Below are 19,768 nucleotides of genomic sequence, written 5' to 3' on the forward strand. Positions count from 1 at the left end.
CGCACTCTCAATCCCCATATTCCAGACGAGTTAACTGAGGCCCAGAGAAGTTACGTGACTTGCCCACAGCAGACGTGTGGCGGAGCCAGGATTAGAACCCAGATCCCCTGGCTTCTAGGCCCGTGCTCCTTTGCCCAGGCCAGGCCATGCTGTAAAATTCATTCATTCATTCAATCGTATTTATTGAGCGCTTACTGTGTGCAGAGCACTGTATTAAAATGACTATTATTCCCTCCTCTGCTGCTCCGCTTCCCTTTTTCCCCCTGCATCCTGGTGGTTATCAGGATTAAGAGGGAGTAGGATCTGAGACTGCACAAACCACGCTGCCGGGAGAAGAACGCAGTCTCTGCACAGGACGCGTGTGATGTCTACAGCTGACTCTCCCTTGGAGCAGCGGGAAGCAGCACGGAGTAGCAGAAAAATCCCGGGCCTGGGAATCAGCAGGTCAGGGGTTCGAAGTTCTGCTACTTGTCTGCTGTGTGACTTTATTCAGGTCACTTCACTTCTCTGGGCCTCGGTCCCTTCGTCTGTAAAACGGGGATCGAGACTGTGAGCCCCAAGTTGGGCATGGACTTTGATGTGACAATCTCACATCTACCCCGGCACTTAGAACAGTGCCCGGCACATAGGAAGCGCTTAACAAATACCATTAAAAAACCCCCCTCTACCTCATCATTCTCAGCTCAAACCACCGGCCCGAAGGTGGAACCCCTCTGTACAACCCCTCTGAGGATGGGCTCCATCTTGGCTCTTTTTGTTTTTTTTTTCTTTAATTTTTAAAAATGAGTTGAATACACACTTTGATACGCAAAATATATTATTTTTGGAACCAGCAATCCCAAATTCACATGAAAATTTTGTCCCGTTGATTTCGGTCAGAGGGGGGGCGATAATTAAAAAAAATAATAATAATGCAGGTGAATAACGAAACCTCATTTCATAACGAGACGGACCACTAGGAGTTTTACAACGGATCACCTGCCGTGATCTAAGCCGCTCCTGTCGGCCCTTAAACTCGAAAAGGTTCTCACCAAAGCGGACCTTAAACGGCAGCGAATCCCTATGCCTACAGTCACTACAAATCCAGTTAAAGGAGTTAAGCCCCAACGTACCATTTCCAGACCAGGGGAACCGGTTCTTTGGAGGATTCTCGCTAACTGGGGCGTGATGTCTACCTCGTCGACTTAGGGGGTGTGGGGTCGACGCGACGGGGTGAACCCCTTGACAGTCCTTCTCCTCCCCACCTCCCCGGGGGCGATGGCTGTAGTGAAATATCAATCGGGCGTCTGACAGGTCAACCAATATCATCCCGGACCTCGTGAACGCCGCTCGCTGAACGACCGCTCCTCTCGACCCGAGGAACCGTCGCTTCGAGGAAACGGTCAGTGTTTCATAAATTAAAAAACTAACAAAAATCTACACTGTTCACCTGCCTGACCTAGTAGAAGGGAGCAGCTAGCTTACATTCCTTTCAAAAATAAATAGTTGGAACGGATGCATTGGGCTGGGGCTTTCTTTCCGTGGGCAGGGATGGATTTCCATCGCCCGGCCCTTAAACGCGAGACTCCAAACACACACTCATCCGCACGACAGACTCTGCCTTTCTTACATTCTCAAAGGAGAGCTATAAACCTCTGGAGAGACGGTCAATAAATTACGATTCCAATGTGTGTTCAGCACAGGAATACGCCGGAAACGGGTCCGGAATCCCGACGGGCCCATGCCGTGGCCCTCTGCAAGCTCGAACTGAGTTGAAAAAAATTCATTTGGAGTCCTTCGTGCAGTTGACAGCTCGGTACCTACAGGAGAGCTGAAAACTACACTGGGGCTTTCACCCATGAGGTATATAGGAACGTGTCCATGGAGCATCCCGAGGAGCTGGAGAAAACGCGGGCACTTTCGCTCAGAGCAGTTGCTGATAAAGGATCTCCCACACCATACTCTTCCGGAAATGAGGCATCTGAAGCTGGAAAAAAAGACACATGGTGTTGTCTGTTTGCACGCACGCCGTTCAAGGTGGGGAACGTGTCTACTAATGCTGTTTTATATATATATATATAAAACATATATTTATATATAAATTTATATATAAATTTAAATTTAAATACATTTATATATACATTTTATATAAATATATATTTATATATGTGTGTATACATATATATGTGTGCACACATACACATATATGCGCATACATGCATATATATGCGCATGCATGCATATATGTGCATGCACGCATATATATGTGCATGCATGCATATATATGTGCACGCATGCATATATATGTGTATTCATACATAAATGTGTATACATACATATATGTGTGTATACATACATATATATGTGTATACATACATATATATGTGTATACATATATATGTGTATACATACATATATATGTGTACATATATATGTATGTATACATACATATATACGTGTATACATAGATATATATGTGTATACATACATATATATGTGTACATATATGCAGCATGGCTCAGTGGAATGAACACGGGCTTGGGAGTCAGAGGTCATGGGTTCAAATCCCAGCTCCGCCACTTGTCAGCTGTGTGCCCTTGGGCAAGTCACTTCACTTCTCTGTGCCTCAGTTACCTCATCTGTAAAATGGGGATTAAGACTGTGAGCCCCACGTGGGACAACCCGATCACCTTGTATCCACCCCCCAGCTCTTAGAGCAGTGCTTTGCATATAGTAAGTGCTTAACAAATACCATCATTAATTAATTAATTATATTTGCTTCTCCTAAGTGCTTAGTTCAGTGCTCTGCCCACAGTAAGCACTCAATAAATACGGCTGGTTGAATGATACTAAAGCATTTAGGAGAGTACAATACTTATAGAGTTGGCAGACACGTTCCCATTCCCAAGACAAATGAACTATCAAAGGGATGCTCTACTACTGAAGAGGTATAATAATAATAGTGAATAATTATAATGATGGTATTTGTTAAGCACCTACTATGTGCCAAGCACTGTTTGTTCATTCATTCATTCAATCGTATTTATTGAGCGCTTACTGTGTGCAGAGCACTGTACTAAGCACTTGGGAAGTACAAGTTGGCAACACATAGAGAAGGTCCCTACCCAACAACGGGCTCACAGTCTAGAAGGGGGAGACAGACAACAAAACAAAACATTTGGTCAGGTGTCAAGTCAACAGATTAAATAAAAATAAATCTAGATGGACATCATTGACAAAATGAATACAATAGTAAATATGCATGAATAAAATAAATAGAGTAATAAATCTGTACAAAATAAATCTGTTCAAAGCGCTGAGGGGATACAACGTAATCGGGTTGTCCCACGTGGGGCTCACAGTCTTAATCCCCATTTTACAGATGAGGGAACTGAGGCACAGAAGTTAAGTGACTTGCCCAAAGGCACACGGCTGACAAGAGGCGGAGCCGGCAGGCCCATGGTCTTTCCACTACGCCATGCTGCTTCCCATAAATGACCACGTTTGCCTCAGTGAGGTGATGGTGGCGGCTCTCGATACGATAAACATCATGGGGGACGTGACGTCTACCATGAAATTCACTCCTTCACATTTCAAAGGGAATTTCAGACCACGGCAAGCAAACGAATTTCAGAATATGACAGGAGTACGCTCCTTCAAGGGACCTTACCTTTATCTCCTCATTCAACTAGGATCATGCATAAGGGAAAATGCCCCACTGGAGAGTCTAAAGGTGCCATTAAGTAACTTATTCTTCCTGGGATTTACCGCTTCCCCTCTTGTGGTGCAGATGAATAACCTGTCTAGTACCTGCCTGTAGAAGCTAAAGTTCGTCAGTGTGGCCCAAGCTTGACTCTTTTGCAAGGCGGGAAAGCCATTCATGAATAGATGCAAGAGAAGGACCGGAAATCCTCCCCACAAGGGAATGATCAGTTCTGTCCTCGTCGAAACCCAGGCTCCTGCTCCTCATTTTTTGGGCCCTCTTTATATGGCCAGTAAAACTAAGCCACAGCGGTATCAGCTCCGGAAGCTGAAGTTTCTTCCAATTATCAGCCACGGTCATCTACCACTCCCCAAAGCCCTTCTTCCAGTTTTCTGAACCCCTCTGATTCCTTTTTTGCATTCCTCCTCTCTTCCTCCATACCTACATTGATCCTTGGGGACTTCAATGTCCATGGGGATGTCCCTGATGACTCTTCCAATGTCCACCCCTTCTTGTTCTTCAGTGACTTCCTGCTCCACCCCATTTCACCTCTCACCAACGTGGACACCCACTTGAGCTCATCATCTCTACTCACTGTACAAAGTCTACCCTCACCAACTCTGAAATTCCTATGTAGGTCCCCGATCTCCTCACCTGCTTTCTCTCTCTCAGCGCCTTCAATATTCTAACGTCGTAATGCCCCATTTAGTCTCCATACTCAAACTACTTTCTCTAGACTCACCAACTGACGCCCTCCACCCCGCCCTCTCCATTGAACTCAACTCCCTCTCCTCCCTGTCCCTCCGCCAACCTCAAACCTCTAACCCACGATCCTGGATCTCCTCCACAGGACATTTGCTCCGCTCCTGTGTACGAGCTGCAGAGCGCTGCTGGCAGAAATTCAGACACCTGGCTGACCTCATCCACCTCCACTTCATCCTCACCTGCTTTAATTCTGCCCTCTCCTCCAAGAGGCAATGATTCTCTCCTTGTTCTTGGCTTAGTGCTAAGAGCCTGGGATTGGGAGTCAGAAGATGTGGGTTCTAATCCCGCTCCACCACCTGTCTGCTGTGTGACCTTGGGCAATCCACTTAACTTCTCTGTGCCTCAGTTACCTCATCTGTAAAATGGGGATTAAGACTGTGAGTCCCACGTGGGACAACCTGATTACCCCAGTGCTTAAAACATTGCTTGACACACAGTAAGTGCTTAACAAATACCATAATTATTATTATTATACCCACTGCCTGTGCCCGCTGCTCATGATTTATAATTCCCTCTGCAAACCTCCTGTCCCCCATCCTTTTCATCTCTTTCCCCTAATGACCCGGCCTCTTTATTGATAAATTTGAAATCATCAAGTGTGATCTCTCTAAAATCTCCCCTGCTCCTCTCCAGTCCCTCCCTCCTCCTGCATCCTTTTAGAAGCTCCCAATTTTCCCAACAGTATCTCGAGGAGCTCTCTCACTTCCTCTCAAAATCGACCCTCTCCATCTGTGCCTCTGATCCCATTCCTTTATACCATATCAAAACATTTGCCCCCTGGGGCTAAGGGGGTTGGAGACCCGCAGAGTAGGGGTCTATGACACTGCCCCCATCTGCCCTGCCCAAGGGAGGAACCTGACTGGCAAAGGCCCTGGGATCGTGTTTCTCAGGGGAAATCTTAATCAAGCTAGTAGGTAGAGCAGGAAACTTCCCTTACCTGAGTAAAAGTGATAGGTTTGTCCCTGGACAAATAATCTGCATATTTACAGACAAACATCCCACAGTCACTTCCATTCAACTGCTGAGGAATTTCCTGAAATTCAAGAAGAAGGGTAAGTAAAGCAGATGATCTTTCCCAGAGAGGAAGCTCTCTTCATAGTCCTCCGAATCTTCCTCTCACTGAAGTGCCCAAAGAAGGCTTTAGTGAACTGTTTTAATGGCTGCCTGGAAACTGGTTTTTATTGGGTAAATTGTAAGCTCGCTGTGGGCGGGGAATGGGTCTACCAATTCGGTTCGACTGAACTCTCCCAAGCACTTAGTGCAAGTCACTTAACTTCTCTGGGCCTCAGTTACCTCATCTGTAAAATGTGTTCTGTTGGTAACAAATACCAACATTATTATTATTAAGCACTTAGTACAGTGCTCTGCACACAGTGAGCGCTCAATAAATACGATTGAATGAATGCTCTGCACACAGTTAGTGCTCAATGAATACGATTGACTGACTGAGCCTAGACCCCACACAGAAAACCCTGAACATCACTAAAACGTTTTAGTCTCCAAGACCCCCCCAAGAAGTGACCTCCTCACTACAATGGTTCTATTTGCTTTCATTTTAGAGAATGCCTGTCCCTGGGGTCTGTACCCACAGATATCCTTTGACCTGAATTATCAGGGTGTCTCGTGCCAAAAATCATTTTTAACTCAAGTCTCTAAATAACTGAGGCAAAGGAGTATTTCTGATCCCTGATTTATCTTCTGGAAATGTGCTACTGAAGATCCGCCCTGATGCCAAACAGATTCTCCTCAGTCATCAGAGGAAAGTTATTTTCAAAGGTAACTGTAGGCTGTAGGCTCCTTGTGCACAGGGATCGTGTCAACCAATTCTGCTGTGCTGTACTGTACTTTCCCAAGCGCTTACTATAGTGCTCTGTACACAGCCAGTGCTCAATAAATGCCACTGATTGATTCATGGACTGAAAAGAAAGATCACCACAACCCAAGCAGGGTACTGAGCAAATATCGGCAATCAATCAATGGTATTTATTGAGCCTGCACTTTGTGCAGAGCACTATATACTAAGTACTTGGGACAGTACGATACAATAGCGTTGGCAGACATGACCTGCAAGACTTTTTGCTTGTGGGGAGCCCAATTACATTATCCAGACTAAAAAAATAATCCACACTGCGGTTTGGACAGTCTCCGAAACGCAAATTAACCAGATCATGACTCAATTCTACCCCTCATTTGGGCCGGGTGGACCCACATAATACACCCCGAATTTGGCATGGTTCTGCTTTAAACCAAGTTGACCTCATCCCTCTCGACCGTGAACTTGTTTGGGCAGGGATTGTCACTCTTTACTGTTGTATTTTACTTTCCCAAGCGCTTCCCAGTAAGCGCTTAAGAAATACGATTGAATGAATGAACTCCTCATTTTATTCCACTTCAACCTCTTTCACCCACCAGGACTTTCTATTACTGCTGAAAACCTGAAAGCAAATTCTCCGATGTAAAAGGTGAAGGGAAACAAAACAAATCTCAAACTCCCAGAGAGGAGCCACTGGAATCAATCAATCAATCAGTGGTATTGACTGAGCACTTACTGTGTGCAGAGCACCGTACTAAGTGCTTGCAAGTGTACAATACAACAGTTGGTACACACGTTCCCTGCCCACAGTGAGCTTAAAGTCGAGGGGGAAGGCAGGCAGTAGGAGACCGATAAAGAATTAAGGGAGTCTGAGAGCCGCACGCTGGATTATCATCAGCTCCTGGGTGATCTAAGGGCTGATTTTTTGTTGCCCTCCCACTATCCAAAACAATGAAGAACAAAATCCAATTTGAAACTTGAGCCGGGTTACGCATTCAGAATATTCAATGAAGTATTTCAACTTTGGTAATTTTCACTTACATGTGATTTCATGCTGTAGAGAGTCCATTCTGATGGATCCAGAGCTATATTTCTTTTGGTTTCGCTTTCCTCTTGGAGATATTGGCTAGTTAAAATAAAGAAAGGGCATCAGCGGATCCCTCTGGACCCTTAGCTGGGTGGTCCCTAAGCACACTGTCGTCGATACTCACAAAACACCCACCTGAAATGGTATTTCATCAACGAAGTGCATCACCACAATAAACTTTTACAAGGGGTACACCAGAAGGGCTAAAAATTTTACAATAACAAACTACAGGCTCAATATTAAGTTTAGAAGAATAGAAAAACGGAGGATAGCATACACAACCCTCCACTACTTTTGACCTGAGCCAAAATTATGGCTCTTTCCTTGTTCCTGCCCTGAGATTTTAATATGTATTTTGCCATGATAAAATCTAGAAAAACTCCCCTGAAACTGGAAATGTCTGAGATGGAATTTCACGCATCTGAGAGGATTCACGCATCTGAGAGGAGAGGCAGGAGGTGCTCAAGATTAAATCTTGGATCCCTGACAGAGATCCTGGGTGGTTTCCTGGACTTCACCCACCTAGGTAAGAATGAAGCCAGGAGCTCTTTTCCTCCTGTCAACAGCTCCTGACAAGGAGCTGGGGGCGAGGTATTCATTCACTCAATCGTATTTTCTGAGCATTTACTGTGTGCAGAGCACTATACTAAGTGCTTCGGAGAGTACAATACAACAATAAACACATTCCCTGCCCACAGAGAGCTTATAGTCTAGAAGGGGAGACAGATATTACTATAAATAAATGAATTACAGATATGTACGTGAGTGCTGTGGGATTGGGGGGGGGGGGGGACGAATAAAGGGAGCAAGTCAGGGTGATGCAAAAGGGAGTGGGAGAAGAGGGTTTAGTCAGGTAAGGCCTCTTGGAGGAGATTCATTAATTGGCCCACCCACTGAGCCCAGAGCCGCTGGCGACAGATAGAAAGCCCAGATCTCTTTTCCAACCCAAAACAGATTTCAATATTTACCCCCAAATACCACACTCCTTTCCCCACAAGTTTCACCCACTGCTTTTTGTGGGGGCAGAGAAGAGAATAAACGCTGACAAATTCCTGGGGGAAAAGGTGGATACGAGAAAAAAACCCCCAAAAGTGTCCTAACTCTGCATGTTGTTGATACCTCCCCTACTAAATTCACTTGATGATTAATTCAATCCAAGGTTTTCAGGTAAACCAAACTCGACATCCATTTGAATAATGAGCTAATTGGGTAGACCACTTACCCCAGTGAATTCTATTTTCCTCCCTGCCAAGGAAGGGCAGAAGAGGTGGGTATGGGTGAGAGGCAAGAGGAGTACTCGTATACATTAGGTTACTAAAGAACGGAACAACTGCGGTCAGAGATTGAATAGCATTTTGGGTGAAAAGACAGTACAAAGATGAGTTTCTGAACTAAACAGGACCAGTGGTTATTCATAAGAAAATGTTTAAACTGCCTTTCCAGATTTCTGGCTGCCACCCAATTTAGTGGTTATCTGAACCTTTTTTCCAATTACAGTAATAATAATAATTGTGATATTTGTTAAGCGCTTACTGTGTGCCAAGCACTGAGATAGACACAAGATAATCAGGTTGGACAGAGTCCCCATCCCACGTGAGGCTCACAGAGGTGGTCTGAATCCATATGTTAAAAAACGTTTAGGCCATGTTTCCCAACTCCTCAAGATATTCCAGTGGTTCCCCATCCACCTCCGCATCAAACAGAAACTCGTTACCGTCGGCTTTGTAGCACTCAATCATCTTGCCCTCTCTTACCTCACCCTGCTACTTTCCTACTACGACCCAGACTGCACACATAGTTCCTCTAACAACCTTCTCACTGTACCTTGATCTCCTCTAACTCTAAGCCAACCCATTGCCCACGCCCTCCCTCCTCATAACCCACAATGACTGTATATATGCATATATGTTTGTACATATTTGTTACTCTATTTATTTATTTTACTTGTACATATCTATTCTATTTATTTTATTTTGTTAATATGTTTGGTTTTGTTCTCTGTCTCCCCCTTTTAGACTGTGAGTCCACTGTTGGGTAGGGCCTGTCTCTATATGTTGCCAACTTGTACTTCCCAAGCGCTTAGTACAGTGCTCTGCACACAGTAAGCGCTCAATAAATACGACTGATGATGACTCTCCCCACCTTCAAAGCCAATTTGAAGGCACATTGCTTCCAAGAGGCCTTCCCTATCTAAGCCCTCCTTTCCTCTATCTAAGTCCCTTCTGTGTCACCTGGACTTTCTCCCTTTATTCATCCCCGCCCCCGTCCCAGCCCCACGACACTCATGTTCATATCTGTAATTATTTCTATTAATGTCTCTCCCTCTAGCCTAATCTCGTTGTGGGCAGGGAATGTGTCTATTTATATATTGTACTCTCCCAAGCCCTTAGTACAGTGCTCTGCACACAGTAAGAGCTCAATAAATGATTGACTGACTGACCTTTCAATCAATCAATGCTATGTATCATGCACTTACTGTGTGCAGAGCACTGTTCTAAGTGTTTGGGAGAGTATAATAAAACAGAGTTGGCAGACACGTTCCCTGTACATAAGCTGCTTACAGCAAAAAGGGGGAGATAATCATATCTGGCACCAAACTTCACGCTCCCTTGCCCACATCCTCCCTTCCGCTTCGAAGCCAACAGGCCACCATTCTCCCCACCTTCAAATAATAATAATAATAATAATAATAATAATAATAATAATAATAATAATAATGATAATAGCATTTACTAAGCGCTTACTATGTGCAAAGCACTGTTCTAAGCGCTGGGGAGGTTACAAGGTGATCAGGTTGTCCCACGGGGGGCTCATAGTCAATCCCCATTTTACAAAAGAGGTAACTGAGGAACAGAGAAGTTAGGTGACTTGCCCAAAGTCACACAGCTGACAATTGGTGGAGCCGGGATTTGAACCCATGACCACTGACTCCAAAGCCCATGCTCTTTCCACTGAGCCATTAAAATCACATTTCCTCTAAGACGTCTTCCCTGACCGACTGTTCATTTCCTCTACTCCCTCTCCCTTCTGCACTTGGTTCTCTCCCCTTTAAGCACTCGATATTCACCCCTGCCCTCAGCACTTATGCCCATATTCCTAATTTATTTTAATGTCTGTCTCCCCCCCCAGGCTGTCACCCCCATAATAATGATAATAATTAATCATTGTGGTACTTGTTAAGTGCTTACTATGTACTTAACACTGTACTAAGCGCTGGGGTGGACACAAGCAAATTGGGTCGGACACAGTCCCTGTCCCACGTGGGGCTCACAGTTTCAATCCCCATTTTCCAGCTGAGGTAACTGAGGCATAGAAGTGCACTTGCCCAAGGTCCCACAGCAGACAAGTGGCGGAGCCGGGATTAAAATCCATGACCTCTGACTCCCAAGTTCAAGCTCTATCTATCAATCAATCAATCAATCGTATTTATTGAGCGCTTACTATGTGCAGAGCACTGTACTATCTACTAGGTCATGCTGCTTCTCCGTCATATGGGCAAGGAACACGTCTACCAACTCTGCTGGATTGTGTTCTCCCAAGTGTTTAGTACAATGCTCTGCATAAATTAAGAGCTCAATAAATACCATTGATTGATTGTGTGCTCTGCACACTAAGCGCTCAATAAATACGACTCAATGAATGAATTTTACAGTAGGCAAGGTTTTGTATTTGTTGCTACATTTCACCCTAAAGGACTCAATACACAATCTAAGGTTAAACATATCCTTGTAAACCACACAAACGACATAGGCAAAAATAACCTGTTTCAGCAGTGAAAAGTTGAAAGGGGAAGAGAGAAGCATAGGATGCCATACCTCCAGCCCCCAACCAACTACTGAGCCCGTTGTTGGGTAGGGACCATCTCTATATGTTGCCAACTTGTACTTCCCAAGCACTTAGTACAGTGCTCTGCACACAGTAAGTGCTCAATAAATACGATTGAATGAATTAATGAATGAACTATACTAATCTAACCTTTGACCTTTTGAAGTCAGGTCCCTATTAACCAAATAGATCAATTAACCAAATAATCATTAACCAGATAATCATTAACCAAATAGATCAATCAATAGCACTTATTGAGTGCTCAGTATGTGCAGGGCAGTATACTAAGCGATTGGGAGACTACAATGCAACCGAATTAGCAGATACATTCCCTGCTCATAACAGGCTTAAAACATTTCAAAAATAACTTACATAGAAAGATAAAATGTTTTTCAATGTTATTTGACATTTTTAAAGATGCCAGCATAAACGCCTCCTTTTGGGCCAGACATCTGTAGACAACACTATCACAAGCCCACAACCTGGTGGCATCCTCGACTCCACTCTCTAATTCACCCCACACATTCAATCCGTCACCAAAACCTGCCATTCTCACCTCCGCAACATCGCCGAGACCCGCCCTTTCCTCTCCATCCAAACCGCTACCTTGCTGGTTCAATCTCTCATCCTATACCGACTAAATTACTGCATTGGCCTCCTCTATGATCTCCCTTCCTCCTGTCTCTCCCTGCTTCAGTCTATACTTTACTCTGCTGCCTGGATTATCTTTGTACAGAAACACTCTGGGCATGCCACTCCCGTCCTCAAAAATCTCCAGTGGTTGCCTGTCAACCTACGAATCAAGCAAAAACTCCTCACCCTGGGCTTCTAGGCTGTCCATCCCCTCGCCCCCTCCTACCTCACCTCCCATCTCTCCTTCTCCAGCCCAGCCCAGCCCACACCCTCCAGTCCTCTGACCTCCTCACTGAGCCTCGTTCTCACCTCTCCCACTGTCGATCCCCGGCCCCCGTCCTCCCCCTGGCCCGGAATGCCCTCCCTTCGCACATCCGCCAAGCTAGCTCTCTTCCTCCCTTCAAAGCCTTACTGAGAGCTCACCTCCTCCAGGAGGCCTTCCCAGACTGAGCCCCCTTTTCCTCTCCTCCTCCCCATCCCCCCCGGCCTACCTCCTTCCCCTCCCCACAGCACTTGTATATATTTGTACAGATTTATTACTCTATTTATTTTACTTGTACATATTTACTATTCTATTTATTTTGTTAATGATGTGCATATAGCTATAATTCTATTTGTTCTGACTGTTTTGACACCTGTCTACATGTTTTGTTGTCTGTCTCCCCCTTCTAGACTGTGAGCCCGTTGTTGGGTAGGGACCGTTTCTATATGTTGCCAACTTGTACTACCCAAGCGCTTAGTACAGTGCTCTGCACACAGTAAGCGCTCAATAAATATGACTGACTGAATGACTGAATGAATGAATAAGCAAGAGCATTAAGGCCAGGAATAAAATTCCACAGAAACTGCCCTCTCAAAGGTCACCAATGACCGCCTGCTTGCCAAATCCAACGGCTCCTACTCTGTCCTATTCCTCCTCGACCCCTCAGCTGCCTTTGACACTGTGGACCACCCCCTTCTTCTCAACACGCTATCTGACCTTGGATTCACAGACTCCGTCCTCTCCCGGTTCTCCTCTTACCTCTCCGGTCGTTCATTCTCAGTCTCTTTTGCAGGCTCCTCCTCCCCCTCCCATCCTCTTACTGTGGGGGTTCCCCAAGGTTCAGTGCTTGGTCCCCTTCTGTTCTCGATCTACACGCACTCCCTTGGTGACCTCATTCGCTCCCACGGCTTCCACTATCATCTCTACGCTGATGACACCCAGATCTACATCTCTGCCCCTGCTCTCTCCCCCTCTCTCCAGGCTCGCATCTCCTCCTGCCTTCAGGACATCTCCATTTGGATGTCTGCCCGCCACCTAAAGCTCAACATGTCGAAGACTGAACTCCTTGTCTTCCCTCCTAAACCTTGCCCTCTCCCTGACTTTCCCATCTCTGTTGACGGCACTACCATCCTTCCCGTCTCACAGGCCTGCAACCTTGGTGTCATCCTCGACTCCGCTCTCTCATTCACCCCTCACATCCATGCCGTCACCAAAACCTGCCGGTCTCAGCTCCACAACATTGCCAAGATCCGCCCTTTCCTCTCCATCCCAACCGCTACCCTGCTCGTTCAAGCTCTCATCCTATCCCGTCTGGACTACTGCATCAGCCTTCTCTCTGATCTCCCATCCTTGTGTCTCTCTCCACTTCAATCCATACTTCATGCTGCTGCCCGGACTATCTTTGTCCAGAAACGCTCTGGGCATATCACTCCCCTCCTCAAAAATCTCCATTGGCTACCAGTCAATCTGCGCATCAGGCAGAAACTCCTCACCCTGGGCTTCAAGGCTCTCCATCCCCTCGCCCCCTCCTACCTCACCTCCCTTCTCTCCTTCTACTGCCCAGCCCGCAAACTCCGCTCCTCCGCCGCTAATCTCCTCACTGTACCTCGCTCTCGCCTGTCCCGCCATCGACCCCCGGCCCACGTCATCCCCCGGGCCTGGAATGGCCTCCCTCTGCCCATCCGCCAAGCTAGCTCTCTTCCTCCCTTCAAGGCCCTACTGAGAGCTCACCTCCTCCAGGAGGCCTTCCCAGACTGAGCCCCTTCCTTCCTCTCCCCCTCGTCCCCCTCTCCATTCCCCCCCCATCTTACGTCCTTCCCTTCCCCACAGCACCTGTATATATGTATATATGTTTGTACATATTTATTACTCTATTTATTTATTTATTTTATTTGTACATATCTGTTCTATTTATTTTATTTTGTTAGTATGTTTGGTTTTGTTCTCTGTCTCCCCCTTTTAGACTGTGAGCCCACTGTTGGGTAGGGACTGTCTCTATATGTTGCCAATTTGTACTTCCCAAGCGCTTAGTACAGTGCTCTGCACATAGCAAGCGCTCAATAAATACGATTGATGATGATGATGAAAATGCCCCACACCATAACTTAATGATTGGGTTTCAGGGCATTTTTGCCAATCTTTAGATGCCACAGTGCAAGAGGTAGACTACAAACTCTCTTCTAGTCTACAAACAGCAATATGCCAACAAATATCACGTCTTAATTCAAAAAAATCCTCCAGAGTAGTTTTTACACTGCAGAGGCACCCTCTGATTTCTATTCCCAAATATGACTAGTTTCGTGGACTTCATAGGAAGTGTGGGAGAAACAAATATATATATATATATATATATATTTTTTTTTTTTTCAATTAAGGAAAACAAGGCAAGGCTCCAAAAGGGTCTACAAGACATATATTTGTTTCTGGAAATAATTTTCCCTTCTCCATTGAGACAAAAGTCTAACCCTACTAAGAATTCTGCTTCTTTTCCTGTATGCTAAAGTCTTTATTCTGTCCTCCTTGTTTTTGGTTTTCCAATTTCATCTCTCATTCATTCATTCATTCAATCGCATTTATTAAGTGCATACTGCGTGCAGAGCACTGTACCAAGCGCTTGGGAAGTACAAATCGGCAACATATAGAGACCATCCCTACCCAACAATGGGCTCACAGTCTAGAAACATAAAAGAGACATAAAAAGACATATGTGGGTGCCTTCCTGTTGAACATTCTCCTCATATAGGCTTATTACGATATTCCGCAAACAGGAAGAGCTCAATAAAAATTGAGCACAGCACAGATGTGTTGTGGTGAGCATAATTTCAACACTAGGAGACCTTATTAAGGTTCACATTGCCACCAAGAGGACTTTCCCGATTATGCCTTTTATTCCCGGCTCGCTCTCCCTTCCGCATGGTCTGTGCACTTGGATCCGTAACCTTTGGGCATCTGGTATTCATGCCAGCTCCAACTGCATATATCCATAAATGATTCACTTATATTAATATTTGTCTGTCTCCCCATCTACCCTGTAAGCTCACTGTGGGCAGGGAACGTGTCTGCTAACTCTGTTGATCTAGCTCTGAAGATGCACTGCTACCTCTGAAGATCTCCCAAGTGCTTAGAAAAGTGCTCTGCAGATAGTATAAGCGCTCAATAAATATCACTGATTGACTGACATACCACTGAGAGGGGGGGAAAAAAGGGTTTGATTGGAAGAGATTCCCAGCTGGGCAGAAGTATACTCAGACTCTGGATCCAAATCTCTTCGTGCATCCTCTAGCATGGCTGCACGGAACAAATCCAGATCAGACCCACTCTGCATCCTTGCTTAATTACCCCACTGCCAGTGGGGACTAGATTTCTGTAATTACCTAATTGGCCCAACACTCAATAGGCCAGTGATCGGTTTCTACTTACAACAAAGTCTCACACACCCGATGGCCTTTTTGTCCCATAGAATCCAGATATCGGATCGTCTTTTTCCTCAGGTCAATCACCTGCAGTGCAAAAGAAGCCAACAATACAAACCTCATCAATCGATCAGTGGTATTTATTGAGTACTTCCTGTGCACAGAGCACGGTTGTAAGCGCTTGGGAGAATACAATAGCGTTGGTAGATTCGTTCCCTGCCCACGACGAGCTTACAGTCTAGAGGGGGAGACGGCTATTAATATAAATAAGAAGCAGCAGGGAATAGTGGATAGAGCACAGGCCCGGGAGTCTGAAGGTCATGGGTTCTAATCCCGGCTCTGCCATGTGTCTGCTGCGTGACCCTGGGCAAGTCACTTCACTTCTCTGGGTCTCAGTTACCTCATCTGGAAAATGGGGATTAAGAGTGTGGAGCACTATGTATAGGACAGGGACTGTGTCCAACCTGATCACTTAGAACAGTGCTTAGCACATGGTAAGCACTTTACAAGTACCATGATTATTATTATTAAATAATTTACAGATCTATGCACCTGGAGCTGGGGTGAATACCAGCGACGAGTTTACGGTCTCCAGCACAGTTCAACCAATGAGGAAATCCTGCATCTCATTTATAATCAGATGAAATTTTCCGATAAATACGGCATTTCTCGTAAGTTTACAAAAAACAAGTGGATTTCAAAGAACATGGTGTCCAAAATTGCCTTTTCAACTCACCACTAAGCTCCAATGTACCGTCAGGTGAATGGGTATAAGAATGAGTTCTTGTTCAAAGAGGTCCACTGCTTTGGTCCATCTTTTTACTGCTTGGTAACCTCCAGAAGTAAATTTAGGGTAGAAGAAAGTACTAAAGGCGAACAGCACTGGAAAGCCTTGCTTCTTATTTCTTTCCATCAGAAGATTCATGTAAAAATTAATGACCTAAAAATTGCCCAAAAGAGGAAAAAGTTGCCTTTGCTGAGCCACTCAATCTGTAGACAGGTTTGTGTTCATTATGAACCAGAGTTTTCTCACTTTAGATACCAAAAGCTGCAGGGCTAATAACGGGAGCTAAATTCTAAGTATTTGGAGTCAAAACTCTGAAAATGACGGACCACTCAAGACTAAGAAACTTCAAAAATGTACGGCCTTATCTGCCCCGCAAAGATAGTTTTGGGGAAGAGGTTTGCTGTCTAATTTACCTGGGGAAATAGAGCTGAAAACTTTCTTTAGGCAACAGGTAACAGGTTATTCCTAACAGAAATAACCGTTCCAGCAGACAGGGACCCCTAATACGTGACTTGGGAGCATAAATGTCAACCCTAAAAGTGACTTTTTAGGGTTCCAAAGAGTTTTTTAGGGTTCCAAAGAGTAAACTAGGCCCCCATCTCAGAGCAAGACATCTCACTACTCCCTACAGCCAGCAAGTTCCTAGTCAGAGTACTGCCGGATTGGCTAATAATGAATATATCAGCGACTCAACATTTCTGGAATCACAATGTGGCTTCACACCATAATACAGCCCCACTGACCTGATCTTTGCCACGTGTCAGGCAAAGGAAAAGTATAGCTAATGGCACCGAGACCCCTAAACGGTTTTCAGAAACCTTCCTAAAGCAGTTTTCAGCAGATCTGGGCTCTCAAAATTACTAAACAAATTTGGCTGCACTGAAAACTTCAACAAGGTTCATAGACTACTACGTAACAGCATGGCTGGATGGGTCACAGCTTATTGGCAATATAGAGCAAACAAAAAGGACAGGATAGCTGCTTCTGAGGATGCCAAATTTTTCTGTCTTAAATGTATGAATAGTAGGTGATGACATCTCTTTTATCAAAAGGGGAAGGTGACACACGTGGCCCTGTATCCAATTTATTACAGAATTTACAGCAGGAGTAATTATACTGAAAAAAAGCTTATCCCTCCAATGTGAGTTCAGTTAAGTCAGAAACACATAAAGCTTTGTCTGACGCCTTTCTTCAAAATAGCTTGGTTTTGGTTAGAATATGATAAACCTTGCTGTAAAAGCCCAAGACAGTCACTGTGGTTAATTGTGTCAGGGTTAAGAGTTCAGAGCTAAAAAACAAACAAACAAAAAACCCAATGAAATCAATCAATGGTATTTGTTGAGTGCTTACTGTGTGTAGAGCACTGTACTAAGCACTTGGAAGAATTCAATATAACAAAGTTGAAAGACACTTTCCCTGTTCACACTCTAGGCGAACACAAGTATAAACATCAAGAGGGATTAATCAGTATTTATATTTTGGGGAAGACTTATGGGCTTTTTTTTTTTAAAAAAAGGAGAGGACCAAACAATTATATTCTTGATATAAGAGTTTCTCACCAATTTTTAATGCGTTGAATTTGAGAAGTACCTGCTGTAATACTGGAGGAAGGAAAAAAAACTTACTTCATCATTAAGCCAATGATGATTCTTCAGGGTCTGGATGTCCTCACGGGTAATTCGCAATTTGAAAGCACTGCTTAAGACCTCATCCTTCGGACCGTGACCTAATGCTCGACTTATGTCTTTTTCCATGTCCTAAAACATAATATTCAGAGATTGCCCGAAATTGTTATTTAGGCATTGCAATAATCAAGCAGAGATCTCTTCAGATAACATTTAGGAACTCATGAATTTTGCCAGGAGAACAAACCCTGATCACGGAGCCAAATGACTTCTTAAAACCTTATGACATAGAATTTCATCCAAATTTATTTACTGAAATGTGTATTCCATTAACTTCTCTGCACCTCAGTTTCCTCAACTGTAAGATGAGGTTCAAGACTGTGGGCCTCATGAGGGATATGGACTTGTATCTACCCCAGCACTTAGTACAGTGTCTGGCACGTAGTAAGCACTTAGCAAATGCCATTTTAAAAAAAATGGATATCCGAGCCGCAAAGCAAGTCTATTACTGTCAGTAAATAAGGATGGGAAATTTTAGCTTTGGGCTACAATATATTTGCAGAATTATCATGTATAAAGTAAAAGGACACATGACAAACTAGAAATCTAGTTACGGAGTGGGATTTTTATTGTAGCTCTTATTACCGACTCAAGACTCTGTGAAATTGCAGGAGAAGGACCGTCCTCTTGATAATTTTCCTTCTTTGATAGAGGCCCAGTTGGCTGAGTTTCAAGCTTAGTAGAGCTCATTAGCCCCGACCCAGTATAACAAAAGAAGAGTCAGTTAAGAACACACTGTACCTGTCATCGACCTTTTTTCTTATTTTCATCTGCCCCAAGATTACGGAAAATTACGGAAAAACCAAAAACCCAAACTCCAACAGATTCTAAAGCCGCAAAGTCCAGACGGACAGAGTGTTGACATCTATCTTTGGCGGCCTGACAGCTAAACAGAAACCACCTCGCTTTAGAGTCCTTCTCCCAGAGAAACGCGCGGTCCCGAAGTGCATCACGGCTTAGTACCACGGTGAGTTTGGGGAGCTCCTCCGTGCTCTTTCCCTTTTCAGGGCCTGGGCAAATCTGGTCCTTCATCTCCACTACAGATGGTCTCCTCCAGAGCGAAGAGCTTCCGCTGTCCAGGCAGAGCCGGACCGAAACCTCCTCCGAGAGGTCGGACTCCGCTGGTTGTCCCCACCTCTGTTTAAAATAGAAGTGCCAGTGGGAAGTAGTAAGTGGGCGTGATTGTTGAGAAGCAGTGTGGCCTCGTGGAAGGAGAACGGGCCTGGAAGCCACAGAATCCGCATTCTCATCCCAGCTCAGCCAGCAAATAATAATAATAATAATAATAATAATAATAATAATTATATAATCTTATTATATTAATTATATTATATAATTATATTACTAATTACAATAATAATAATAATAATAATGGCATTTGTTAAGTGCTTACTATATTCAAGGCCCTACTGAGAGCTCACCTCCTCCAGGAGGCCTTCCCAGACTGAGCCCCTTCCTTCCTCTCCCCCTCGTCCCCCTCTCCATCCCCCCATCTTACCTCCTTCCCTTCCCCACAGCACCTGTATACATGTATATATGTTTGTACATATTCATTACTCTATTTATTTATTTATTTTACCTGTACATATCTATTTATTTTATTTTGTTAGTATGTTTGGTTTTGATCTCTGTCTCCTCCTTTTAGACTGTGAGCCCACTGTTGGGTAGGGACTGTATATGTTGCCAACTTGTACTTCCCAAGTGCTTAGTACAGTGCTCTGCACACAGTAAGCGCTTAATAATAATAATAATAATAATGGCATTTATTAAGCGCTTACTATGTGAAAAGCACTGCTGCTCAATATATACGATTGAT

At 44.4% G+C, this 19,768-nt stretch overlaps 1 protein-coding gene across 2 annotated transcripts in view; it reads right to left on the bottom strand.

The window, feature by feature from the left end:
* Window positions 1-1,771: 1,771 nt before the first annotated feature.
* The window catches only part of SENP2 (SUMO specific peptidase 2), a 90,815-nt gene continuing 72,818 nt past the window's right edge, over window positions 1,772-19,768 (bottom strand). For both annotated transcript variants that reach the window (XM_038762535.1, XM_038762620.1), the window contains 7 exons: window positions 18,916-19,089; window positions 17,893-18,024; window positions 16,217-16,420; window positions 15,488-15,567; window positions 7,302-7,386; window positions 5,385-5,480; window positions 1,772-1,966 (listed from right to left, as the gene is read on the bottom strand). In XM_038762535.1, the coding sequence (XP_038618463.1) occupies window positions 1,904-1,966; window positions 5,385-5,480; window positions 7,302-7,386; window positions 15,488-15,567; window positions 16,217-16,420; window positions 17,893-18,024; window positions 18,916-19,089 (834 nt within the window). In that variant the 3' untranslated portion in view covers window positions 1,772-1,903. The remainder of the gene's footprint in view (window positions 1,967-5,384; window positions 5,481-7,301; window positions 7,387-15,487; window positions 15,568-16,216; window positions 16,421-17,892; window positions 18,025-18,915; window positions 19,090-19,768) is intronic.

The sequence above is a fragment of the Tachyglossus aculeatus genome, chromosome 1, assembly GCF_015852505.1.
Source record: "Tachyglossus aculeatus isolate mTacAcu1 chromosome 1, mTacAcu1.pri, whole genome shotgun sequence".
In the NCBI taxonomy this organism is placed as follows: Eukaryota; Metazoa; Chordata; class Mammalia; order Monotremata; family Tachyglossidae; genus Tachyglossus; species Tachyglossus aculeatus.